Source organism: Nothoprocta perdicaria, unplaced genomic scaffold (genome assembly GCF_003342845.1).
Source record: "Nothoprocta perdicaria isolate Ctin4 unplaced genomic scaffold, notPer1 scaffold_103, whole genome shotgun sequence".
Lineage (NCBI taxonomy): Eukaryota > Metazoa > Chordata > Aves > Tinamiformes > Tinamidae > Nothoprocta > Nothoprocta perdicaria.
The window spans coordinates 389078-415201 of NW_020454128.1; the positions used below are offsets into that span (position 1 = coordinate 389078).

A 26124-nucleotide genomic window follows, 5' to 3' on the forward strand; every position below is an offset into this window, starting at 1 on the left:
GAACTCGATCCCCTCCCACCGCAGAGACTTTGGGGAAGCAAGTTTCCCCGAGCAGTATAAAAATAGACATCAGATAAATCAATAAAACCTCTATCCTCCGAAGGTCTGTTTGTGGGACTTTCTTTTTTCTGCTTTTTTGTACATTGCTAAAATTTTGTTATTTGCCACTAACTCTTGAGAGGAGCAGCGAGGGGAGGGCGCTGGGGGTGCGCACGGGGCGCGCAGGGTGCTGGCCGCGCACAGCCCTTGGCCTTTCCCTTTTGCTGGGATGGAGGGAGACGAACGTCTCCTCTGCCTGTCCCCTGTCAAGAGCTTGGGTCTATTTCTCCAGTCTACCCAAGAAAAGAATTAAATTAGAAAAATAAAACTAACAAGAAAAAAAAAGTACTCCGTACTGCTCTCAAGTGCTGTTTGAAGTCCAAACTTAGCCCTAAGGCCCTCCTTCCGGAGACTATGTACATGAAAAGAAGACACACGAGCTCCTGAAACACAAAACACGCAGCGTGTGAATGCAGACGTCAGCTACRGGGCTCACAGCACAGGGCTCCGCTGAGGACGGGGGTGCGAGGTGGGGAAATGGGAGCAGACCCTGAGTCTCCAATTATTTCCAGGCCCGTTCCACGCCGGAACCCCGCGCGGGCGCCCGGCTCCCGCTGCCTGCTCTGCAGAGATACGCGGTATCTCTCGCTCCTGCCGCCGCACCCGGCGTGTCTAYGAGTTGCCATGACTTTCATGGAAATAATACAGCCTTGATCAGGGTCAAAGACTAGCAGAGGTCTTTAGCCCCATCTCAAAGAGGTTTGACTTCTAGAGCATGGACACACCACTGCGATGACGCTAACACAAATAGGTACCGGTTTTCTGTAAAGTGACATTGCAGTATCTTAATAATTCTAGCGTTATCCTTGCTGCCGTCAGGGAGCACGTGGGGAGGTTATGGGGTGGAGAGCTGGTGCGCAGGGCGGGCTGGGCGGAACAGGGCCCGCTCCGGGTGGAGACGCGGGGACGCGGGCGGGAGGCGCTTGGAGCGTTCCCGGAGCTCCTGCTTTGACGGCGGGCGGGCAAGCTCCGAAGAGGAGGCAGCGCCTCAGGAGCCGCGTCCCGGCGAGCCGAGAGGCTGCGTGCAAGGTGGGTACCGAGGAGGGGAGCGGGCGCGGGAAGGGGAACGTCCTCTGCTCTGCCGAGCGCGAGCCCGTGGCCAACCGCAGCGTTTCTACCGCTGGCCGGCCTCGCGGATGCGGCAGGCCACGGCCGTGATGAGCGCGGCGCCCTTGCCGCTGCCGTCTTCTGACTGCAGGAAGGTCACTTCGCACTTAGGGGACAACTGCTTCACCGTCTCGTGCATGACCGTGGAGAAGCTGCGGGAGGAGGAGGTGATGAGCGGGGCTGGCAGCCCAGCCTCACAGCCACGACCCCCTTGGCCTCCATGGGGGCTTCAAGGGGCTCCCCAGCAGCGCTGCAGAGTCCATAGCAAGCCCAGCCACATGGTAGACATCAGAGAGTCCAAACCTCTTCAGCCACATTCGTGCTTGCTCACATGTAYTATGGTCCTACTCCCAGACAGGCCTAAATCTGCTACCTGCTACCCCCACCCAGGTGGAGCTTGTCAGGGCCCTAATTAAGGTGTTAATTGAAGCACTAATAAGCTTTAATGGCCCTAAACCCATAGATCCAGCAGCCCCATTTAAGCTCAGCACTCAGCCTTGGGTCCTTAGTCCCTGCCCRCATGTTCTCCCACAAGTGGTGGTCTCTACAAGGTTTGCGCCTGATGACAGACCTTGTTGATCCAGACCTTGACAATCCAGACCTTGACCTACCCTATCAGCAYGGAGCTGCCCGGCAGTTCCCAGACCTGCTCCTGGCCTGCAGCCCAACTTCTCAGCCTGGTCTTGGACAAGCCTCATCCCTCGCCTGATGATCTGAGCTCGTGGCTGAACCCGATCCCCAGCTCTGTCCTGCTCGTCTCGCTCCGGGATGGTGCGGCAGGACCTGCCRGTTATGTTACCTCCTCGCCTCCTGCCTCTCTGTCCCTTGGGGAACGGCCGGCCCTCGTGTCCCTTCCTTAGGGAACAGCCGCCCTCGTGGCACCTCGCCCAGCTCAGCGTGGGGAGCCTGTGGCACTGACAGCCCCACTAGGGGCTTCAAGACCTTCAACACCCTCCTGTCCCCTCTGGCTGCACCAACCCACCCTGCTCTCCTCGGGGGACACCCCAGCCCCCCGCACGCAGGGATGCGACTCACTGAGGATGCAGCTTGTAGAGCGTGCCATCCACGCCAACCGTGACCTTGAGGAAGTCCAGCCCGCGGTTCTCCCGGATCTTGTCCACCACGGCGGCCATGCCGGCCCCACAGAGCTGCGCTGCCCGCCGGGCCACCACCGTGCAGACCTCCTTCACGATGATGCTGTCGTCGCACGTGCTCTCCAGGCCGAGGTGCTGGAGGATGGAGCGCACTTGGAGCAGGGCCAGGCGGTCACTGCAGAGGACACATGGCAGATGCAGCATGAGCACACAGGGCAGCTCAGCCCTGCAGAGTCCCTGACTTGGATGGCACCAAAACTTTGCTGTCTTCCTCTGCATCATCGTGCAACATCTTTGGCTCCAGAAGGAGCCAAGCACTTGAGATGTCTCCATCAGGCCTGGGGATATGTTCCCCAAGCTCTTGCTCTGCTTTGGCCTGCAGCAACAAGGCTAGAAACCAGGGCTCAACCAGCCTGCTTGAGCTCACCTTTCTATCTGGGACAGGAACTTGGTCTCAAAGATGCCCCTGGTCTTCAGCCTCTCTGAGATGCGTCCCCTGAAGAGCAGCCCTCGCTTGGTAAAATCCATCAGGATGTTTCGAACAATCTCCCCCAGGTACATCCCGCTGATCATCTTCTCAAACCTGGAGAGGAGAGAGCAGGACCGAACATCAGGGCAGGGAAGGACACAGCCGCATGCGAGACCCAGGAGATATGGGCTAATTCCCCAAGTCTGGGTGCCCAGGGGAAAATGCAGCGAGCAAGAAAGAAGTGGGGCCGAGAGCTAGGATGGGAATCTCACAACAGAGCCAGACCACCCTGCTGACACCCACGGTCCACCCAAAGGTTGATGGGGAGCTCAGAGCTGCTCACAGACACCCAAACTCATCTCCCTTTGCATCTTGTTCCAGCCACCCAAGGGAGCGACGGAGGCTCCCAGCCAGCAAGGCCCCCACGCACCGTTGCTTCCCGGGGTTGAGGGACAGCTCATCCACCGCCAAGTCAAACTCTGTCCGCACGTCGTCCAAGCAGCCGTTGTCGCCGAACGCCCCCCACTCCATATTCACGCACATCCTGCCCTCCTCCCCTTCCACCAGCTCCACGTTCCTCATCTCCTCCATGTAGCAGGCGTTGCTGCCCGTGCCTGCAGAGAGAGAACTGTCGCTCAACAGTGGACACGGAGGAGGTGTCTGCAGGGGTGGATGGGTGCCCATGGACACCGTGGGCGAGGAACCTCTGTAAGCTTCAGTTCTCACCGACTATGAGGCCAACTTCGCAATAGGGATCTTCGTACCCGCAGGTCATCATGGTGCCGACGGTGTCGTTTACCAGGGCAACCACATCCAGGTCGAATTCCTGTGGAGGGAAGGGATTCCAGGAGTCGTCCCTCCTGGAAAACAGCTCTCCATGGAGCTACCTTCTCCAGAGAGGGGAAAGGAGCTGGGTGCACCCGTGGGCTACCACAGGCCCATGTAACTTCAGGTGGCCACACTGAGACACCTCCAGCAAGGTGAGAAGGGACGTGCTGGGCCAGCCCCACTGAAGCAGCCCTCACCCTGGGGCCTTTGAGGAGTCTGCACCAAGAAGGAGGGGAGCGGAGTCTCCCAGCCTTGTAGGAGAGACAAGTTTGCTCCAGCCCCGGCCAGAAGTAAGCTCTTAGCTCCAGGGCCTGAAAATCCAACCTCCAGCGATGACTAAGGGTGGCTGTTTAAGTGCAGGTGCTCATTAGCTCTGTGCTCAGCCCATTAATTTGCTGCTGCAGCCCAATTAGAGGTGCCAAGGAGAGCCGGGCGCAGCGAGCGGGCGGCTGCTCTTGCAGCCCCACAGACACTCACCTCGCGCCTGTGAATCGCCTCCTTCAGCAGGCCCACCACGTCTTCCCCTTCACAGCCGGTGGCCTTGAAGCCCTTTGTCCACTTGAGAAGAATCCCCTGTGGTGGGAGGAAAAAGCTCTCTGAGCCACCCAGGCAGCTGGGCTGGAGGAAGAGCCTGTAGCTTGTGCTGGGCACTGCCACCACACGGAGGTCAGATCTTCACGTGTGTAGGTGCCTTCACCCCTATATGATCCCGGCATGATGTGCTCCACGGACGGGGATTTGGGACCCTGGGCTTTTTTGGATGCTCAGCCAGTGTTGGACGAGCACAAGGTGGCACTTACCTCATCCAGGTTGGTCTGCTGGCAAGGGAAGGAGAAGGTGAATCCGAGCGGGAGCGATACCCCCTTCATTCCCATGTACTCCAGGAAGTCGGAGATGCAGTGGACGATGTGGTCGAAGAGCTGGGCACAGAGGAGGTGGTTACAGTCACAGTGGAAGCTCAGCTTGGTCTTAGCCTGCATGGTGTCCTGGGGACGACCCGTTCCCAAGCCACCAGGGCTTGGAATGACCTGGGATGCTGCCTAGCTGCCCCGTAGGAGGCCAGCAAAACCAGAACAACTCCCTTGGGCCTCTCCCCTGCTAGCAATGCAGAGATATCGCTGTGATAGCTCCATCTTGCAGGCCCCACGTCGCTCCAGGAGCAATGGAGAGGTTGGTGGCAGCCTCACATGAGTGATCCTTCACAAGGTGGCCCATCCGCCCCGGCTCCTGCCAGAAAAACTCCCATTCCCCAAACCGTGTTTGAAGTGGTTTGCGAAAACCTTTCGGTCTGCGAATGTGGCTCTGGAGATATCCCTGGGTGCCTCTGTTGTGGTTTCCCTATCTGGGAAACGGGGCTGATGTTTATCTCCCCTTGCAGGGAGCGTGGGATCCAGGGAGGCTCAGTGAAGCCTGGGAATCACAGTTTTAACCTAAAACCAGTTCTGCACTTACTAAAGCACATTTCAAAGAGCAGTGCCGCGCACAGAACATCACCGAGGGCTTTGCACCAGCGTCCTCCACACTCCTCATTTTGTGCCATCCAGACCAAAACCTGTTGTGGGCCAACACTGGCCATCTGGGGTGGCTACACGCTATACTGCTTATAGTGTCCTTTCTGCAGCTCCTATAGGGAAGATGCTATTCCCCTCCCATCCCCAGCTGCACATCCTTACCTCCTCTCCAGTCCCCTGCATGATCTCCAGAGGGATGGAGTAGATCTTGTTGTGCATCTCCACGCCACGCCTCATCCCGTTGCGCACGCGGACCAGCAGCACACGGAAATTCGTCCCTCCCAGGTCCAGGGCCAGGAAATCTCCTTTTTCTGAAAGCCAAGGGAGAGTCATGAAGAGGGAGATCCCAACACGGAGCCTTGTGAGAGCGGCCCAAAGGCTGATGTGAATATGCCTCCTTCCTGGGAGAACCAGAAACTCGAGAAGCGGCTGAGAACAGGGAAGAGCAGGTGAGAAGGCAGGAAGGCCACGCAGATGTCGGCTCCAGCCTCAGGGAGACACCAGGGTGTGAAGTCACAGAAGGGGACACCTGAGCCGAGGGATGGAACTGGGAGCAGAGCTCAAGGCAAGAGAGACCTTCAGCTATGAAAGCAAAGCATGTTAAGCCTCATGCATGGAGCGTCCTGGAGCTCCAGCGCTGCGCTAGGAGGACAAAAACCCTGTGCTGCTCTCACCATAAAAAGTGAGGCGACCACAACAATGGTCCCCAGAAAGCAGAGCCGCTGGCTCTGAGCTGCTGGCTATGGAGTATGTCACCTGTGCCATCCGGGGTTGAGCACACGTAGGTGGGCAGCATCTTCACGGTGGCCTCCGCATGCGTGCCGTTGCCCAGCCCCTTCTCCATCTCCAGCCTCATCCTCTGCTTCACCTCCAGGAGCTGCTCGTGGCTCAGCTTGAGGGCTTCCAAGGTCTTCTGGCGGGCCTTGTGCTGGGCGGCCAGCCGGTAGGCCACGGCGGTGACCATGGCCGCCCCTTTGCCGCTCCCGTCCTCGGAGCGCACGAAGCGGATGTCACAGTCAGGCAGCAGCTTCCGCACCGTCTTGTGGAGGCGCCGGGCAAAGCTAGGCGGGAGCGGGAGAAAGGAGAAGACTTGAGCATGCCACCACAGGCCACGCGGTCCTGGGCATCACGAATCCCTCTGGGATCCCAATGGAGCAGCCCTGGGGACGCTCTGAGATGCTCTCCTCATGCTAACCTTGAATTTACTGCTGGCAGAAGATCTGGTTCTGCAAGACCAGACTTTCTCTCTCACCAGAGCCCATCTTGCTCCCCGCCGGCCTCGACCAAGCTCATGGACTTACTGTGGATGCTTCTTGTAGACAGAGCCATCCACGCCGACGGTGGAGCGGAGCCGGTCCAGCCCCTTGTTCTCCTTAATGCGCCGCAGCACGGCAGCCAAGGTGGCCCCGCACAGGTTGGCCGAGCGGGTGGACACGATCTGGCAGATGCGGTGGGTGGCCACGCAGTCTTCGTGAGATGGCTCTAAGCCCAGCTTGGTGAGGATCTCATGGGCTTTGAACAGCCCTTCTTTCTCCCTGTCAAGGAACAAAAGGGATTTGTGCCTGGCAATGTCGCTTTTGTGATATGAAGTGTTTGTCTTTGGCCCAAGGAACAGCTCTGCGATGGGTCCTGCTCCAGCTGCACAAGCCAGAGGTGGGCCAGCACTTCAAAAAAGCACCTAGATGCTACTCACTTCTCAATGGCAGAGACGAATCTAGTCTCGAAGTGGCCAGTAGTGAGCAGATCCGGCGTGAGTCTCCCACCGAACAGGAGCCCTTCCTTGGCCATCTTCACCAGGATGAGCCGGACCAGCTCGCCCATGTACATACCGCTGATCATCTTCTCAAACCTGCCAAGTGAAGCACAAGAGGTGTTTGCTTCATTGTGGGCACACCACGAACTGGCCACCAACGGCATGGGCAGTTTTCTAGCACACAAGTGCACAAAAATCAGACGGTGCCTCCAAAAGAGGGCAGATGATTGCACCATCCACAGGACTTGATCAAATCAATGACATGCCTACACGCCTGCAAGTACAGAGCAGCCCATGGCCAGGTCTACATTAAAAACAATGGTATTTAGTGACCTTCCAGGCATAGATACAACCTAGGCGCTCTCTTTCCAGAGCAGTTTGTTGTGTCCCATCTCCAAGAAAGCAAAGCCATGATGATGAACGCCTTTCTGCAAGGGGTTTGCAGAACATCCTCTCTCCCTGCGGGGAGTCTTTCAGTTTAGAGGTGTGTTCCACATCCCGCCCGTGCTGCCAGAGGCCAGCAGAGAGGATGCCGGCTACGAAGACAGCACGTCTGTCAGACTCGGATGCGAACATTAGGTGGTGATGTTCGCTTCTGCTCACAGCTTATGTCRTGGGAAGGGGGAAGAAAGGGAAAGGGAGACGTTATCCAAGCGAAGGGCTCCCGGGGAAGCGGGCACTGGGAGGGCCGCTCGGACGCGCCAACCCAAGCGGGCGATGCGGCCCCGCTTTGCGCCAGCGCAGCCAGCGCCCCGAGGACACTGCGACCCAGTTAACTAGGATGACCCTTCGCTCCTGCTCGCGCCAGCACAACGGGAGGGCAGAAACGCCGGGCAAACCCCAAGTCCACGCTGGGGCCAGGAATGTGCGTACAGCTGCTTGCCAGGGTTGAGCGAGCCCATGTCTATCTCGCGGTCGAACTCGGTCCTGATGTCGTTSAGCGCGCCGTCGTCGCCGAAGGCCCCCCACTCCATGTTGATGCACATGCGGCCTTCGTCCCCTTCTACCAGGTCGATGTGTCTCATCTCCTCCATGTAGCAGGCATTGGTACCGGTACCTGCACCAAGCAGAGAGGCTCTCAGCACTTCAGTCAGATGAGGAAGCATCCCGCGTTTCCCCTGTTTTGTTTTGTACGTAATTAGCAATAGGAAAATGCATTTCTCTCTCCTCATGGCATTTTGCAACATATTTGACCTGACAACACGTGTTTCCTCTACAGCTYTTCAGAGAGGAAACCCTTAAAACTAGGGAACTGCTGCTATCTAAAGCTAAACCAAGTGCTGCAACTCACTGCTGTGAGTCGAGTCTTTCACTAAGTGAACGTGTAGTCCCAGGCCTGAGTTTGTGCTTGGCTCTAATCGAGGGGAGGAGATCTCGGGCACTGTAGYTGAAAGCTACAACCATCTTTCTCCCCCCAAGACTCTAAAAACTGCAGGAAACCTGTGCACAAACAGCACTACCAGCCAAGGGGGAGCCAGATTTGCCCTCGCCCGGCCCTGCTGCAGCTCACCCACGATGAGGCCAATCTCGCAGTTATGATCATCATAACCACAGGTCATCATGGTCCCAACCGTGTCGTTCACTACAGCGACGATATCTATGTCAAAGTCCTGAAACGGGAGAGAGGACAGAACGTGAGTGAGCACGGTAAGAACCACCTGAACTGCCTCTGCTCTGACATCGTGTACCAAGGGTCCCTGTCCTATTGCCTCGGCGGGCAAAGACTTGCAGAAGTCCTTACCCCTCGCTTCTTGATGGCCTTGCGCAGCATGGAGACTACGTCTTTCCCCTCCACACCGCTGCACTTGAAGCCCTTCGTCCACGTTGCGAGGATGCTCTATGGGAGGAATGGCAAGAATAGACCCTCAGGGTGGACCTACCAACCGAGCGAGCATCTCCTGTTCTTGCCCTCCCAGCTCCACCAGCCAGGTCCTCTCCTCCGCTCCGAGCACGGCCCGGCTGCACAGGAGCAGCAGGGATTTCAGTGCCTGAGCACGGCCAAGCCTTCAAACCCAACGTGCCCAGGTGCTCCACAGGAGCGGATCAAGGACCTGCCCCAGGTTGCAGACGGGCAACCTGAGGTATAGACACCAGTGCGTTGGACAAGGTCCCCCAGGGACAAGTGCTGCCTCCCCGGCGAGCTGCGCCGAGCAGCGTGGCCGTCTCCTCCCGGTGCCGCCGCGGCGAGGACGTGCCGGCTCGCCGGCRCACCATGGAGCGCCGCGAGGTGATGCGAGGGCGCGCGGGGCGGAGCGAGGCCGCCGGGCCCCGGGGAGGCGCCGCCGACCCCGCGCGCGTGACCGGCGGGACGGGGCCACGTGTCCCCGCTCGCCAAGACGCTGAGCGGAGCTGACAGCCCGTGGAGCGTGGCGCCGGGGCCCCGGCTCTGCCCGCCAGCGGGACCGCGGCCGTCACCCACCTCGTCCAGCTTGGTCTGGCGGCAGGGGAACGAGAAGGTGAAGCCCAGGGGCAGCTTCTTCTCCTTGATGTTCAGCCTGTCCATGAAGTTGGCCAGGCACTCGGCAATGTGGTCGAAGAGCTGCAAGACAGGGCTCCTGTTGCAGCTGCCGGCATGCCGCTCCTCATCCTCCTCCTCCGGCAGGGAGGAAGAGCGCAGCCAAGGAGGGAAGGGGAGGGGGAAGCAGGCCCACCTGCGTGCCGCTGCCCCGCATGAGCTCCTCGGGGATGGCGTAGATCTGGTTCTCCATCTCCACCTTCTGCAGCCCGTTGTCGGACACCCGCACGTGCAGCACACGGAAGTTGGTGCCGCCCAGGTCCAGGGCCAAGAAGTCGCCATTCTCTGTGGGACAGGGACAACCACGCGACTAAGCAGGTGCCAGGCTGTGGACCTGCACCCTCCAGATGCCCCGGCCCGGGACCCCAGGAGCAGGCGCAGCAGTCGCTGTGTCCCCTGTCCCTTCCATTGCAACTCGTGGTACAACCACAACCTATTGTCCCTCTTGCAGGGAGATTTTTTTTGGCAATGGGGAGAAAAAAAATAAAGCCAAAGCATCTCCTGGGACTCTCCCTTTCTGAGGAACTCCCCAGCCTGGCCGGTGTAGGCTCGTTTCCGTGTGGGGCCCAGGCATCCTGCACATTCCCGCCCTGTGACCTCACCCCATGCTGGGAGCGGGTCGCTGCGGGGCCAGAGTTCATTGGAAAAGTGGGAAACAGAGCCTGAGAACCAAAGAAGGCTTTGGCAGATGTTCCCCACACCTGGAGCACCTCCAAGACCTCCTGGCTGCCCCCGCAGCACCAGCTCCCTGTTCTCCTTAATTTACCCAGTACTGGGGCAGCCCGGGGGTGAGTTTAGGACCAGTGGCGTGCCGGGAGGCGGGAAAATCCCCAGCTTAGCTGTTTGGGACGCCAGGGCCAGGGGAAAGGCCTCTCTCAGCAGTGCGTGATTGCTGAACGCGGCTAAAAGCGCAGCGCTGACCCCACCGCGGCGCCGCTTCGCGCCCGGCCGAGCTGCCACAAAAGGGGAGCACGGGCTGCACAAAAGCGCCCACGTCGCCTGGACAGGCGGGACGGCCCCCGGCAGCTCTGAGCACGGCAAGGTCGGAGAGTCCCTGCAGTCCCCGGGGGAGCTGGCAGGGGCCCGCGGAGCGGGAGGAAGAGGAAGCAGCAGCTCTGCTGGAAAATCACAAGACCAGGCAGCTGGGGCCGCGCCACGAGCAACGCCCGCACACGTCGCCGCGCGGCCGCCCGCGAGCTGGGCCTGTGCCGAGCCCGAGATAAGCGGCGGTGCCGGGGCGCAGCGGGAGGGCGGCCGCGGCGCCGGCTTCAATCCCTGGCGTGGAGCCCCGGCGCGACTCGCTGCAGCACGCGGCACCTCCAAGGGCACCTCCAAGGGCAGCCCGGCTCCCCGCCGGCCCCTCGCCTCCTGCTGCGGGTTCCCAGCCTGCCGGAGCGGTCGGGTGAACGGTGACAGTCACAGGGACGGAAAGGGAAATGCAGGCGTGGGCTGTGCCCCGAGCGGGGACAGAGGTGCTGAGGCTGCTTCCCTCCAGTGCCACCTCTGGCTCCTGGAGCTCTGCCGCTTCCAGTCGGAGCAGGCAGGTGAGGGCCCCGATGCTCCCAGCAGCATCCGTACCRGATTAGCGCCGCTCTAATCCCGGCGTTGGGGGGTGTCCAAGGGCTCGGGATTAACCCAGCAGCCTGTTCCGGACAGCGCCGGGGCTGGCGAGCGGCATCTCCTGCCTGGCACCATAAGCAGCAGTTTTTCCCACAAACATCTGGATTTGAGGAGCAACTCCCACCTCGGGGAAGGCACCAGGCAGGCCAGGACCTTTGCGAGGGACCGGAGGGAATAAAGGCGCCTTTGGGAACGAAGGGGCTGYGGGTGCCTGGTTCCCACGGGCTTCTCCGTCGAGGAACGCACGCGGGGAGCCGGGCTGTGCCGCCCGCGTGCGCGTCCTGCCCTGAGCCGCCACCGTGACCTTGCGCTTATGTAAGCGCTGCCGGGAGCCGCCGCCTGCGCACGAGGCCGGGCATCCGCCCGCCTAATCCCAAGGCAGCGGCAGCTGGCACGGAAGGAGGGAGGGCGAGGATGAGCTTGGAGCGCCCGGAGTACCGTGCTGCAGAAGGAGTCCATTGGGACAACGCGACTCGCGACAGGTGACTCCACGCACGCCAGGCGGGAGCCGGACTTYGGCAAAATGCTCCCGTCCTGCATCATCCCAACACTGCCCTGCCCTGGATTCGGGATCCGACTCCCACGCGGGAGCAGGTTGCAAGGCGGGAGGCCCCGGGTGGCAGCGCCGGCCGCGGGGCCGGTCACGCGCCGGGCTGGGGGTGACGCGGCACCGCTCCCCTCACCTTTGGCTGGGATTGTTCACGCGCCCCGGGGGCAGAGCCCGGGCSGCCCCTGTAATTAGAAATACGCTCAAATATTTCCACAGATCTAAATCTCCATCCCGGGGCAGGCCGCCAGTGCAGTCTACGTGTGCTGGGGGGGCAGCACCTGGCCAAGGGGTGGCGGGGGGGTCCCTGCTGCTGGGTCTCGCTCCGCTTGTACAGGCGATGCCGGGATACATTGCCCTGGATGCCGCTCTCCTCTGGACACGCATGGGGAAGGACGGACATGTCTTTCCAGCTGTCCTCCATCCACTGCGGTTTTAATGAGGACCCTCCCCCCAGAATGTGCCAGAGCTGGGAATGAAGAGCGACAACCGAGCAGCTCTGGGCAACAGGGTCTACCAGCCCAGAAGCTGCTGCCACCCACAGAGCATGGACACGGCTCCACGTGGTTCTTGCTGCCCTGGCCACAAGGAGCAGCATTGYTGGATGTGCAGAGGGCACGGGGAGAACTGGGGTGCAGCCACCACCCTGCTGCAGGGTCCTGTTTCCAGCAGACACGCTTCCTCTCCAAGGAGGAGAGCCCACATGGTGCCAGCAGACAGAGGGAAAGGTCAGACACGGGTCTTCGGGGAAGCGTGTTGCACCGAGCTAAGCACGCTGGACAAAGATAAATGCATTGGGTGGAGATAAGTGCATTGCATGGAGATAAGCGCGTCGGATGCAGATAAGCTCCCAGCGCCGAGGGCTGCCGTGTGACGCYGGGAAGTGCCGAGCGTCCCCGCTGCGCGTAGGGGCCTCCGGCTGCTCGGGGCTGCTGGCAGCGCTGCCGAAACCCGAGCAGCACCWCCCGTGATGTCCCCGCCGAGCCAGGGAGGCCACGGGAGGCTGCTCCCGCCTGCCGGGACCCGCGGCAGCGACATCCCCCAGCCGCAGCGAGGGCCTCCTCTGCGGGCAGCGCCGCCCTACAYGAGGACGGGCGGCCGCCGCTGTCCCCGTCAGCGCACACCGGCACCCCGCTGGTACCTGTCCCATCCGGGGTGGACCTCACAAAGGTGGGCAGCATTTTCACCGAGGCGGTGGGGTTGGTGTCCGCTTCCAGGCCCTTCTCCATCTCCTTCCGGAAGCGCTGGGACACCTCCTGAAGGGTCTCCTCAGACAGCCGCATGTGGTAGAGATATTTGTCAATCTGAAAGGTGCACAGGAGCATCGGAAGGTCAGTGGGAGGGCTGGGGCATAGGTGCAACCACCGCGACATGTTGAGGATGGCATTGGCAGGAGCACTGGAGCAAAAGCAGGTCAAAGCCACCTCAGAGGGATCAGCGTTTCTTCAGGACACACTCTTCACAAGGTTGGCCACCCCTGTGGCCTCCCAGTGAGGCTGGCCACCTCTTCAGCCTCCCTATGAGGTTTGTGACCTCTTTGGTCTCCCCAAGAGGCTGGCCGCTTGGCCACCCCCAGCACGGACAGGGCAAGGCAAATGCCAAGGAAGTCCCCRCAGCCTCCTCGCCGGCGCTTCACCTGCAGGCACCCAAACACCTTGCAAAAGCAGCAGGAACCAAACTCGGCCACCTTCACTGCCCGCGCTGTGACTCACCCGGAGTGCCGATGGGCACCGACCCGGACCCGCCGGCTCCCGCGCTCCACGGAGGATACTCGTGGGCACGCGCTGCCCGTTCATTTACCGCCCGCCGAGCTCACCCTTGCACAGGGGAGCTCCTCAACCCCCTGCCTGGGCAAACAGCGCTCGCCTCTGGCTGCACGGGGGGCTACCACGGCACGGAAGGGAAAGAAATGTCCCCCACTGCCAGAGCTCATTCACATGCTAYGGCAGCACCCTACAGATGCACGTTGCCCTTGAGATGCAGGGGGAAACCCATCCCCGAGCCAATTCCCATGGCCGCTCCGGAGCGGGCAGCATTTCTGAGCTGGGCAGGGAAGGGAAGCAGCGAGGAGGCTGGACTGCCAGCTCCCCAGCTGTGCCCTGTTTCAATTAACTTCACTTAACATTAATTAAAGGGCAGCTGCCAGCCCTGTCAAGTCAGAGGGAAACTCCACCCGGCCGGCTCACCTGTCTGTAGGCACGTAACCTTGGTCATTGGGAATCAAGCACAAGGTTTTTTTTTTCTTTTCTTTTTTTTTTCCCCTCCCTTTCTTTAATAGAGCTGCCCTAAAGTCGGAAATGGGCATTTTGCGGGTTGCTAATGGGTGACCTGGCGAACGGACGCGGCCTCGGGGAGCCGGCCGGGAGGACAGAGGCTCTGACATGCTCTTGCTTGTGGCTCCCCGCGCACCAGGGACCAAAGTCCCAGCTGAGGATGCTGCCAGGAGCTCGCAGGGTGGAAACACAGCTCRGCTCGGCCTTGCTTTCCACCGTCTTAGCCGAGATCCAAGGAAGTGCATCCTTGCCTGGCTGATGGGGAAAAGTTCCTCCCGAGCCTCTCCGCAGTGGCCTCGTGCCCGCTGCGCCCTGGCTTCCCTGGAGAGCTTTCCCACGCAGGGACAAGCAAGCCGAGGCCGACGGCGCCCGCCGTGTTTGCCAGAGTCCCCTCGCCCAGCGGAGCGGCTCCACGTGTGGCCTGGCCTCCTGTTGCGGTGCCTCTGCCTCGCAGACCGAGCTCGCCCAAGAGAGCCCTGCGGAGATCCGCCCTGAGATCCCCTTGCAGCAACTGGGAACACACATCCAGGAACAGCAGTGCTTTTCCAATGCTGAGCATCCTTGCATGGTTCCTTATCTCGCAGTTTTGATGTGTTCTTCCCACGTCCTGCTCCTCTACCTCTCTGGAACTGCCTGGAGCTGGTGCTAGGGAACATCCTCCTTCTCCAACTTGGTCCCCTGCCCATCAGCGGGGACCACAGCCCAGCCTTGGGGAGGGAAAGCGACAGCCCCCGCTCAGCACCGCTGCCCTCCTCYGTCCCCGTGCTGGCACTAAGTGCAGGGTGACCTTCTCCTAATTCCTCAAAGCCCTTTAAGACCTGGATCATCTCCTGCGGCCAGCGCAGGCGCTGCCCCACTTCCTGGCTCAGCACGGCTGCCATGAGCTCCGGGACGGCACCCGCTCCAAATGCCCCCAGGAAGGGCTGCCTACCCAGCCCGTGACAGGAGGGCTGGACAGGTCTCAGCCAGTTGGAAGCCCTGAATTCAACAGAATTAACCCAATTATTCTGTGTACCTCCACGCATCCTGATGACTGCCCCCCAATGTTGCTGGACACCAACGTCCCTTCCCCAAGCGACACGAGCCCCGCCAGAGACCAGGGCTTGCAGGTCTAATGATTTGGTGCAATATCTGATTGGAAGGAAAAGGGAACAAAAGGCTCTTTGCTCAAGGTCTCAGACCCCAGGTCATCTCTGGGGGCTTGGTTGGTTCCTCCTGTGCAGCACTGGCTGCAATGCTGCTGTTGGGCAAGGTCCAGCCCTGTCTGTGTGACCCAGCGGCTCCGCTGGCGCTTGCAAGATCGCGCCAAGGAAGGAGGAAAAGCCCCAAGTTTCTGATCCAGTCCTGGATAACCCTCTCTCAGTCTTGGTGCAACCACTCAGGTGGCAAAAGAAGTTAATTCCCTGGCTTATGTACCTGCCAAACCGGCCCCATTTGTGCAGCTATTCATGCGCAAGGGGAAAAAAAATGTCCCTAGCGTTACTGAATCAGCCCTGGGGACGGTGCATGCACAGGGGGACGGGACCCGCACACGGCGGGTGACAACGCGGTCACAGTTTCCAGCACCAGCTCCCGGCCTTTGCCATGAGCTGTTCAGTTGCTGTTGGGCTTCCCAAAGCCGCATTTTGGGAAGCAACTGAGCTCAGAGCAAACTTTGCAAGCTCCGTTTTCCTTTCCTGGGATAGGTTTGGGGCTGGATGGAGCAATTTCAGAAGCGTTTGGGCAGTGAGTGCAATGCAGCCAGGGGCTGGTTACTGGGAGCAGGGTGGGGATTTCTTTCTCCTTTTTGGCAAAGCAGAAGTCCAAGGCCATCGTTCATGAGAAAATCAGGTGTAAGGCCAAGCTGGGGAGCTTGGAGCAGGCTGGGAGCCAGAGCTGGGCAGTGTCTGATCAGCGCAGGTGCAGGTCGGTGCCTCTCCTTGGGGCAACCTCTCCCTGAATGGAATTTTGGGCTGAAATTCCACATTGATCTTTGCTCAAAGCTGCAGCCTCCACCCRTAGGCATCCCCGTGGTGAGCGCGGTGCTGGATCGGAGCAGCCGAGTGCGGAGCCCTGGCCAAGCCCCCCCAGCTGCGGCTGCTCCCGGCACGCAGCCCCGCGTGCCCCGGCGGCGGCGCCGGCCCCGTGCCGACACGCCCCGCGGAGCCCGGTGTGAGTCAGGCGCTTTCCTGCTCGGCCGGTTCCCGGCAATGCGGCCGCGGGGGCCCGGCCCCCATTACTCAGCGGTGGCGGCCGCCTGCGGAACGGCCCCCGGCGGCGCCCGCTCCCCTTTCCGGCTCCATCCCGCAGCCCAGCTTGGAGCATGTGAGAGCCGAGAGCCCCTTCCCGGGGAGCCGCCATCCCAGCGGCTCTCCCACGGCCAGGGGCGGACGGGAAAAGGGCGGACGGGAAAAGGCCAGGGAGAAAATGCGTGTCCAGAAATGCTGCGCAGGCGGGTAAAATAACCAAATATCCCATTTTTTCGCCATCTATCCTCTCTAAGAAGTGCAATGAGGAGGAAGGGCCACCAGCCCCGTGTCTGTGACTCACTCTGCTCGCTCCAGGCCACGACCCGGAAAGTTGGCGGGGCAGCACATCCGATGGGAACGTGCCGGCCGCCTGGCATCACGGGGGATGCCGCTGACACTAATGACGCTTTGCACAACGCCAGTGACTGAGATATGTCGCTGCTCAGGGCCGGAGCCTAGGCCACGCTGCCTCTGCGTCAGGGCTTCTCTTGAAAAAAAAGAGAAGAAAAATCTCGTTTTGGAGCCTTTTTCAAGTCTTTTGTCCTAATGTGGAAACAAATCACGGCTCCTACAAAGGGCACTTTCTTCCCAAGGGACAGATCCATGACCAGGACTTTTTTTACCCGATTCAGGGCAAGAAAAAGAAACATGTGATTCAAACACATCTTAGCTTCCCTAAAACCTTTGTGTGAATATATGGAAGCAACTTCCCCTCATTGCCCGCCAAGGCTCCGCGGCAGCTCCCGCCGGGTGCTTTCCCYCCATCCCCACAATGGACTTTGTTTGGGCTTTGGCGGCGGGAGAAGCGAGCGCGGGGCCAAGCCCGGGACGCCGCGTTCCCTGCTCTGCCGGGGCTGCTCCCGATAAGGAGCCGGCGCCCGGGAAGCGGCACGGGGAGCCAGGCTGGGGGCCCGCAGCAGCCCTCCCTCCCTCCGGCCCCGCGCCGCTTGCCCTTGCACAGCCCCAGCTRCCAGCAGGTGCGGGGAGCAGCCGAGCCTCAATCTCCCCCACGCGCCGGCTCCAGACATGTGGCTATTTCTCCTGGCTATTTCTCCTCCCTTTTTCTTTTCTTTTGTTGTTGTTAGAATCTTTTGTTTTACTTTCTATTCGCCCCTGCCAGCGTGGCGAGCGGGCTCACTCGCTGCTGCCTTTCTGCACACGAGGGATGGAGCGAGTGGCCCCGCACGCGCGGCACCTTTTGCTTTTGCTTTCTCAGTGCAGCCCGTTTGCAGCCGTCACAGCCCCCCCGGCCTCGTGGCCCGCGGCAGGATCTGGCCGGGCAGCGGAGTTTTATCCTCCACCAACGGAGTCTCCCAGGCGGCGCTTTCCCAGAAATCATTTATTTCGCCATTGTTGGGAGATTAATAGCCTGTCTCGCATGGACAAAGAGCGGATGCTTTCAGTGGGGAGCTGGGGACTTGCTTTTTTCCAGGGCCTGAGCCCAAAATGCCGAATTGCGGGAGCCAAACAGCCCATGCGGCGCAACAGGGCGCCACAACTTGCGCCTGTGACCTTGTCCCTCGCGGCGTCAACCCGCGAGCTGCTGGAGCGCATGGATTTCAAACAGGAAAAAGGCCCCGCGACACTTTAGGCTGCGGGCGGTGCCGGCGGGAGCCGGCGTGGCCGAGCGGAAGCTCCCGCCGGTGCCGCGGGCTCCGCGTTTGGGCTGCTCCAGCCCGCTCCGTGCCGGCGCTTGGGATGCTTTGCCGAGGCGAAGGAGGCCGGAGGTGCCGGCAGAGTGGCTGTGACCCGGRATAACCGGGATAACCTGGGATAACCTTGGGACGGGGTGGGCGCGAGCATCGCGCTGCCCCCCCGCTCCCCACGCGGCCCGCCGAGGGGCTCGGATCCCCCCCCGCGGGAGCCGCGCAGCCCCCGCCCGACCGCGCGGCCGGCACGTACCGCACGGGCCAAGCTGCTCCCGCTCCCCGCTCCCTTTMCCTCCTTTTTTCCTCCTTTCCCGCTTGTTCTCCCCTTTCCTAATTTCCTCCCTTTACTCACTTTTCTCTCCTCTCCTTTCTTCTCCCCTTCCTCCTCTTTTCTCCCCCTTTCCTGTCACCCTTCCCTCTGCTTTCCCCTTTCCTTCCCTTTCCTCTTCCCTCATTTTACGTCCTTTCTTCTCCTTTCCCCCCTCTTTTTTCCCTTCTACTCTTTCCCCTTCCCCTCTTTCCTCCCCCTCCTCCCTTTTTACATCGCTTTCCCTCTTTCTCTTCCCTCCTTCTCCAGTTCCTTATTTCCCCCTCTCTTTCTCCTTTCTCTCCCCTTCCTCTCCCTTCCTTTCCATCCCCTTTTTTCCTTTCCTCCTTTCCCTCCTACTTTCACCCATCCTTTTTTTCTTTTTAAAAAACTTTTAACTTAAAAAAAAAAAAAAACTTTTGTATCTATATATATTTTAAAAAAGCTTTTCTCCCCGCCGCCTTTTCTCACCTTCTGCGCCTGGTCATGGTTGAGCTCGGTGAAGAAATAGGCGAGCAGGTGGGAGGCGATCATGGTGCGGAGCGGAGCGCGGTGCGGAGTGCGGTGCGGAGCGGAGCGCGCGCCGCGGTCCCGCCGCCACAATGCGCCTCATTGAGGAGGTTCCCCCGGCCCCCGAGTGACGCGGAGCCGCGCGGCGCTCCCATTGGCTGCGCCGCGAGGGTGTGTGGCCCGCGCCGCCTCCCATTGGACCGCGCCGCGCGGGGGCGCCCGCGGGCCCGGGGGGGGAAGAGGCGCGCGCGCGGGAGCGTGAGGCGCGTGTGTGTGCGCGTGCACGGGGCGCGCGCCCAAGTGCGCATGTGCGCGCGGCGGGAGTGCAAGTGCACGTGTGCAAGTGTGTGTACGCACGTGTGCAAACGCATGTGTGCATGCGTATGTGTGCAACTGTGTGTGTCTGCATGCACCTGTGCAAGTGCATGTGTGTGTGTGCGTGTGTGTGTGTGCGTGCAAATGTGTATGTGCCTGCACGCATGTGTGAGTGCATGTGCATGTGTGGAAATGTGTGTGCGCATGTGTGACACGCATGTTTGCAGCGTATGTGTGCAAATGTGTAATGTGCCTGCACGCACGTGTGAGTGCATGTGCATGTGTGGAAATGTGTGTGCGCACATGGCCAAATTCATGTGTACATTCACACATGTCCATGTGTGAAAATGTGTATGTGTGTGTGCACACACGTGTGAATATGTGTGTGCATGCACATGTGCAAAATGCCTGTGTGCATGTACATGTACATGTATGTGTGCTCATGTGTGCATATGTGAGTGCATGTATATGTGTGCAAATGCATGTGTGTGCATGCACATGTCTACAAATGCGTGTTTGCGTGTATATGCATAAGTGCCCATGTGTGTATATGTAAGCCTGTGAAAATGTATGGATGCGTATGTGCATGTGCACAGGTGCAAATGCATGGGTGTGCCTATGGGGATGCATACGTGCACRCCTTTGCAAATGCGTGTGTGTGTGTGTATGTCTGTATATGTGCAAATGCATGTTTGTGTGCTCATGTGTATATACGCAAGTATGCACATATGCGCATGTGTGTGTGTGCAAGTGCGCATGTGCACACACAGTTATGTAATGTACATGTGTATGCAAGGCTCTGTGTGTGCACACGTGCATGCATTATGTGTACGCGGCGTTTGCGTGTGCGCACAAGTGCATACATGCTTGCCCATGCAAGCCCGTGCAAATGCCCGTGCAACACATGCAAATGCTTGTGTGCACACGTGCACCTCTGCGTGAGCATGTGAGTGCACCTGTGCATGTGCAGATGTGCAAGTGCATGTGCGAGTGCACCTGCGTGCATGGCTGTGTGCATGCACATCCATGTGCACCTGCCATGGATGTGCTCTGTTGTGTGTGTGTGTGTCCATGCACATGGGTGCACATGTGTGTCCATGCTCCTCGAAGCGCACACGGGGAGCAGCCGCTGCATCCTGCCGCTCCGGGCGCCGCGACCCCCTGCCCGCCCCTCACAGCTGCTCCCGCTCCAGCTGCTTTGCCCAGACATGACTATTCCCAAATGGTCATTTGCATCATTTTTTTCTGAGGAATTGGAGGCGATTTCCAAGGAACAAGATGGGATGAAGACAGCAGATCTGCAGAACTCTGGCCATCCCACTGCTCCTGCTTTTATTTTCCTGGGAAATCCAATCTTTCCCTGCCCTGCAGCAGGAGATGACTCCACTTTGCCTTTCCTGCATAGCTCTTTTAATATCCAAAAGCCCAGTGRTTCCAGCTAAATTAAAGCATAATCCAGCCTAAGAACCACCCGTGCATCCGTCACCTCCTCACTCTGGCAGCGACTCCATTTGCCAAACTCGGAGCTCTCTCCCCGCAGGACCCCAGCCTATTCCACGGAAAAATAATCAGTCTTCTGTYGGCTGCCAGAGGAAGCCAGATGCTCCCAAGTGAACTTATCCGCTGGGAAACACAGGAGTCGGACCGGAGGAGCTGGTCCCTGGCCAATGCTAGATTGCAACTAGTTTTTTTTTTTTTTTTTTCCTAGGAAATAACGCTTTCCAGGAAGGCTGCTTTCTCTTTTCTTTTCTTTTCTTTTCTTTTCTTTTCTTTTCTTTTCTTTTCTTTTCTTTTCTTTTCTTTTCTTTTCTTTTCTTTTCTTTTCTTTTCTTTTCTTTTCTTTTCTTTTCTTTTCTTTTCTTTTCTTTTCTTTTCTTTTCTTTTCAGCATTTTGCATGCTTTCGGCTCCACTTCCGCACGTTTTCAAGGCGGCCCCGACACCTGCCTTCCTCCGGCTCCCGACCTCCCTCCCTCAATCCCTCGGAGCCCAAACCGGTTGGAGAAGTCTGCTGGAGTGCGGAGCACGTGAGCCGGGGCAGCCGGCCAGGGGCTGACAGCTGCCGGCACCTTCGCTTCCCGCCCCAAGCAAGCAGCAAATTCCAGCCATGAGCTCCCTTCCCAWCCCACCGTTGTCCGTCCGTCCGTCCTTACCTGGCCGGGGCCAGTGGCCTCGGTGGCCTCCTCGGCCATGGCGGCGTTCCCAGGTCGGCACCGGGTTGCTGGCAGGGAGCGGGCGGCCAGTGGCTTTATGAGCTCCTGTTCCCGGCTATTGGCTGGATGCTGTCGTGATAAGGGGGGATTTGAGCCGCCCAGAGCTAATCCCAGAGCTGGGGCGGGGGGATGAGCGGAGGGAAGGGCCGTCGCTCCGCTCTGCAGGGGTGAAACTGGGGCAAAAAYGCTAAAAAGGGGAGGGACGGAAGGCACAGCTGGGGAGGGGGAGATTTTGCTGGAGCATCCCAGCGTCCAGTGGGAGATGAGGCAGGAGGGATGCAGCATCTCAGTTAGAGATGCTCCYGACCCGCCTTTGTCTGCTCCCTCCAATGCCTCATTTTGGAGCTCCCCTGTTTTTCCCAGGTATATTCAGCTCCACTCAGGAGCATCCAGGAGCATTTTCCCAAGCAGCCTGGCCTGCGAGTGCTCRGCACGGGGAGCAGCCCAGCCTGGCACCCAGGCTCCTCTGACACCTCCAGGCTGCCAATGTGGGACCTGTCTGATCTCCGGGCGCAGCTGCCTGGCCAGGCATCACATTACCGCCCTGGCGCCGGGTCCCACACCAACCTTCCCGGCAGGAATAACTAGAAACCTCCAGGGTATTTTCCAGGCTTGTAATCAGAACGAAAGTTGGAGCAGCAGCTGCTGCCCATCACTTTATTTTATTTTATTTTATTTTATTTTATTTTATTTTATTTTATTTTATTTTATTTTATTTTATTTTATTTATTTATTTATTTTTATTTTTGTTTTGAACCCACAGACCCTCGGGGAAGGGGAGGGAGGTAGCAGTGGGGGACGTGCCGGACCACACGCTTCTCCCCTCCGCTGCCTCTGGAGAATTACTGAGACAAATCCGAACACCCGTCGCCTGTCCAGCCGCCGGCGCTTACATAAGTCACTTATAAAATCTCGGGCACCGGCGCGTGGGAGCATCCGTGTGGCAGCACGAGCTCTGCCTGGATTGCAGCGGCTGCTGCTTCCCAGCGTCCCAGCCCCGCGCGCGGCTTCGCTCCCAGGTCCCCCCAGCTGCCACGGCCAGGATCCCAGCCGGAAAAGCGGGAGCCAGCGGGAGCAGAGAGTGCCATCTACCGAACGGCGCCGGGCTGCTCCTATCTGCCCTGGCTCCTGCAGGGATCCCCTGGCAGCAATATTCCCCTTTTCCTGCACAGCTGGGTGCTGCTGGGCTGGCAGCGCATGGGCAGAGGGGTGTTTTGAAGCAATGTGCACCTCACATTGCAGCGGTGCCRCAGCCGCATTCCAGGAGCCGAGAGAGCTGCCTGCAAGCTCGGRCCTGGCCCAACACTTCTGTGTGTTTGCAGACACCAGGCTGCACGCTTCCCTGCAGCAGAACATGCACAAGCACTGCAGGGTGCTGCAGGGCATGCACGAGTGCCACAGGGTGTGCACAGGTGCTGCGTGTCCTATGTGGGTGCTACAGAGTGCACAGGTGCAGCAGAGTGTGCACAGACGCTTCACCACATGCATGAGTGCTGCAGATTTTGCATAGGTGCTTCAGAGCATGTACAGGTGCTGCACAGCATGAATGGGTGCTACAGGGCATGCATGGGCACTGCAGTGCATGCATACAGGGCATGCATGGGCACTGCATAGGTGCTACAGAGCATGCATGGGAGCATACTCAGGCTGCTGCAGAGGGGGCATGGGTACAGCAGATCGTACATGGCTGCTGCAGAGCGCGCACAGGCGCTGCAGCACGCGCAGCTCCGCATGCCGCCCGCCGCGGCCCCGTCACTTTGCATTTGCTGGATGACTGGCTGCATTTGCCGGATTCGCCGGCCGTTCTCGTGCTCTCCAGCTTGCCGGGGGGAGGGATGGGGACAGGGAGGCCCAGCGCAAGCGGGGAGTCCGGCAGCGACATCTAGTGTCACCCAGCCCTGCTGGGCCGCTGCCTTTGGCCCCTTTGGGGTTAAAGCCCCCGAATCAGAGTGCCTCCCAACCTCAAGGTGGGTGCACGACATGGCCAGCATTGCAAACCTCCCCATGTCACCAACTGGCCCAGCCTCAGCCGTGAGGTGCCCCACACCTTCTCCAGAGCTCCGTCATGCCCAGCTGAGGATCGTTAGCCTCGTTAGCAGGGCCCCCGCTGCAGGTGCTGGGGCCGATGGCTATAAATGGGGCACTGGGTGGCTGCTGGGGGCACTTGTGCTGCTTCACCTGGGTTCTTCTCGGTGTCCCCATGGCTGGGGGCCGCCCCATGGCACTGCAGCCTGTCCCGGCCCCCGAGGTGCTGGGCGAGGTGCTGAGCACCCGTTTCGGTCCCCTGCCCTGCGCTGCTGCCATTGCCCGCCTCAAAAAGCAGCCGTCGGGCGGCTACGAGGCAACCGGCGACCCGGCCGAGGTGCTAGAGCGCCGGCGAGCTGCCAACGCCAAGGAGCGCCAGCGGGTGAGCGAGCCCCGGGCACCGCTTTCCATCCCTGCAAACAGCTCCCCGGCGTTTAATCCTGGTGCCTTTCCCCCAGATCAAGAACCTCAACAGCGGCTTCTCCAGGCTCAAGGCGCTGGTGCCGCTCATCCCTCGGGATCGCAAGCCTAGCAAGGTGGACACCCTCAAAGCTGCTGCCGAGTACATCCGCCTGCTCCGGCTGCTCCTGCAGGAAACGGGCGGCTTGGAGGTAGCGGAGCCTTTGCCTCCAAAATAGCATGGAAAATCATTCTCCTAATGGGGCTCCTGTAATGGGCGAGTTCTGGGGCTTTTTTTTTTTTTTTAATATTTTTTTTGCATCACTGATTTTGTTGCTAGATGTTTGTAGGTGCAGTTATTTGGGAAAAGCCACAGGAAAAGGCATTGCTCCAGCTTTTGGAATTATATAGCAGACACCTCAACTTGGAGCAGTGGGATGTAGAGCTGCAAAGTGCTGTAAACTGCTTAAATTGCTTCTTCTGGGAGAAACCCCTTTGCTTGGGATGTGGCCTGGTTTTAGCCCTCTGGAGGTGCCACTTTCCTCCTTTTCTATGGGAAGGCAGAAGGTGGCAGAGGGGGGAAGGCAGCTCATACTTCCTTCTTCCTCCCACATCACCAGATGTTTTTTTCCATCCCGCCTTTCAGATGGGAAAAGAGGATTCGAGGGGGATTTGCCTGATGAAGGCTACTCTTTGAGAGAGTTTTCTCCTCTTTCCTCCTTTCCTTGAGAGGAAAGAAAGTCTAAATTCCAGATTTCTCTTTCCTCTTTTCCCCTGCTCCCAGTGCCCAGGAGATACTCTCCAGCAGGAGTCTGGGGCAGGAGAGCTGCTGGATCCTGGGTGTCCGTGTGGAGCCTCTGCACTGGGGTGACCGCTGGAGAGTGGGATCCCGGTGAGCCTCGAAGCAGAGGGGACAGTGCGGGAAGGTGGAACCTTCAGGCACTCTACAAATGTGGGTGGTTTTTTTTTTTCCCCAGAGCTTTTGCATTCCTGAGGGCATTCCCAATGACAAAAAAAAAAAAAAAAAAAAGAAATTTTATTCTGTATTTTCTTTAAGGTGTTTCAAGCCAATTCCTAATTCATTGGTGTCCCATGTGACCCGGTGTGATCCCACATTGAGTGAAGAGCACTGCTTTTTGTCCTGTGTCCCAGAGCTCCACACTGGATTCCAGTTAAGCCGAGTGGATGAATCCCATGTGCCAAGGTGTCCCGGAGGGGCTGTGCAGCTTCATCCCACCTGAAGTCTGCTCTGTAATTGCTCTATACATGTAATTAGCACTGCCGGGATTGAGCCTGTCCTGTGCCAGGCAGCGGGGCTTATTTAATGCTGCTCCTGGTTAATGATGCCTTAATGAGCTGCTGGCACCTAAGCAGCTTCCCTGCACCTCTGTGGTGGGGCTTTGCTGGCCCCAAATGGGGAGAACTTGGGTGAAAAATAAATTACGCCCAGGTTTGGGGCACCATTGAGTGGTGGTTTTGGAGGGATGCTTGATGGGGAGAGGTTATTTCTTGAAGGATGGGAGGCATTATGGTGTGCCGGGCTGTGTTCCCGTGGGGTGATCCCACTGGAGCATCCCACCACAGCCTGCTGTGGAGCCCACAGGAAGAGGGGAGCTCTGTGGGGGGAGCAGCCCCTTCCCAGGCAGCAAAAGGTTGGGGGGAGGGGAAAGGAGAGGCAGAGCCCAGGGATTTGGGGGGGGAGGGCATCTCCGCCCCGCGTGGCTGCTCGCGGACACGCGTGGGGGGGACACGGGCGGGGCTCGGCGGCCCTTTGTGCGCGGGGCGGCGGCTGCCGCCTCCCTCCCCCCCAGCCCGGGCGGGGGCGGCTCCGGCCCGCGGCGGCGACGCGCTGCGGAGCGCAGGAGGAGGATGAGGATGCGCTGAGGAGGTAGGGGATGCGCGAGCCGCCGCCCTTCCCCCCGCGCCGGGTCATTTGGCTCCATTGTATTTTATCGCGTTGTGCTGTTGTCCGCGGTGCGGCCGCCGCCGCTCCGGCCGGCAGCGCTTCTGCCCCCCGCCGCTCCCGGAGCCCCCTCTTCTCGGCCCAAAATGCGGCCGGGGCGGCTCCCTGTCCCCCGCGGCCACACCGTGACTCAGCGGTGCGGCCCGAGCCCCCCCGCGGCACCTGCGCCCGCCCCGCGCCGCCTTTTGTCTCGAGTCGCCCCGTGCAGCGGGTCCCGCTTTGCGCCGGGTCCCCCCTTGCAGCCCCCGGGGCCGTATCCCGCCTTGCCCTCCGTGGGCGACGCTGCTGCTCCGGGAGCTGCTGCTCCGGGAGCTGCCCTCGTGCAGCCTCAGCAGAGCATCCGCGGGTGCTCTCCACCCCCGGGGGTGAGGACACCCTCCAACCCACACCATGGGGATCCGGCTTGTTTGTTTGGTGCCTCTTTCTCCTCCCACCTCCCATTCCTCAGCGGTTTCTCGCTCTCCGCAGCGGGCAATGGGCGATGCCCTGACCTGCTGCGGTACCCGCCGGCACATCGAGGCGCTGGCGGGAGATGCCCCATGTCACCAGCGGGCCCTGCCTTCCTCCCTAAGCTGATGGCCACCTCACACTCCCAATCTGTGCACAAGGTTTTTTCCCGATGGGGACAATGACATTGCAAGGCCTGGGAAGCTGCCACCGCGCACCCAACCACAGCRTCAGGGTGCCTGGCGCCGCGCTAC

General features: G+C 59.8%; 2 protein-coding genes across 2 annotated transcripts; one reads left to right on the top strand and one right to left on the bottom strand.

Moving 5' to 3' along the window:
- Positions 1–1057: 1057 nt before the first annotated feature.
- Positions 1058–18534, bottom strand: HK2 (hexokinase 2). The gene is made up of 18 exons (XM_026042849.1): positions 18472–18534; positions 12685–12847; positions 9513–9661; positions 9281–9400; positions 8603–8698; positions 8372–8471; positions 7735–7918; positions 6802–6957; positions 6410–6643; positions 5865–6169; positions 5271–5419; positions 4398–4517; positions 4075–4170; positions 3496–3595; positions 3200–3383; positions 2728–2883; positions 2242–2475; positions 1058–1358 (listed from the first exon to the last, which is right to left on the bottom strand). The coding sequence occupies exons 1-18, from the start codon at positions 18532–18534 to the stop codon at positions 1214–1216; spliced, it is 2754 nt and encodes a 917-aa protein (XP_025898634.1). The 3' UTR covers positions 1058–1213.
- Positions 18535–23254: 4720 nt separating this feature from the next.
- Positions 23255–25023, top strand: FIGLA (folliculogenesis specific bHLH transcription factor). The gene is made up of 4 exons (XM_026042181.1): positions 23255–23443; positions 23520–23672; positions 24245–24416; positions 24518–25023. Exons 1-3 carry the CDS (start codon positions 23255–23257, stop codon positions 24329–24331), a joined length of 429 nt encoding a protein of 142 aa, XP_025897966.1. The 3' UTR covers positions 24332–24416; positions 24518–25023.
- The last annotated feature ends 1101 nt before the right edge of the window (positions 25024–26124 follow it).

Bases quoted from the DNA above. Each gene is read 5' to 3' on its own strand.
- FIGLA (XM_026042181.1), top strand. From the start codon at position 23,255: ATGGCACTGCAGCCTGTCCCGGCCCCCGAGGTGCTGGGCGAGGTGCTG. The intron at 23,444-23,519 runs GTGAGCGAGCCC...CCTTTCCCCCAG, and splicing joins ACGCCAAGGAGCGCCAGCGG to ATCAAGAACCTCAACAGCGG. The intron at 23,673-24,244 runs GTAGCGGAGCCT...CCCTGCTCCCAG, and splicing joins AGGAAACGGGCGGCTTGGAG to TGCCCAGGAGATACTCTCCA.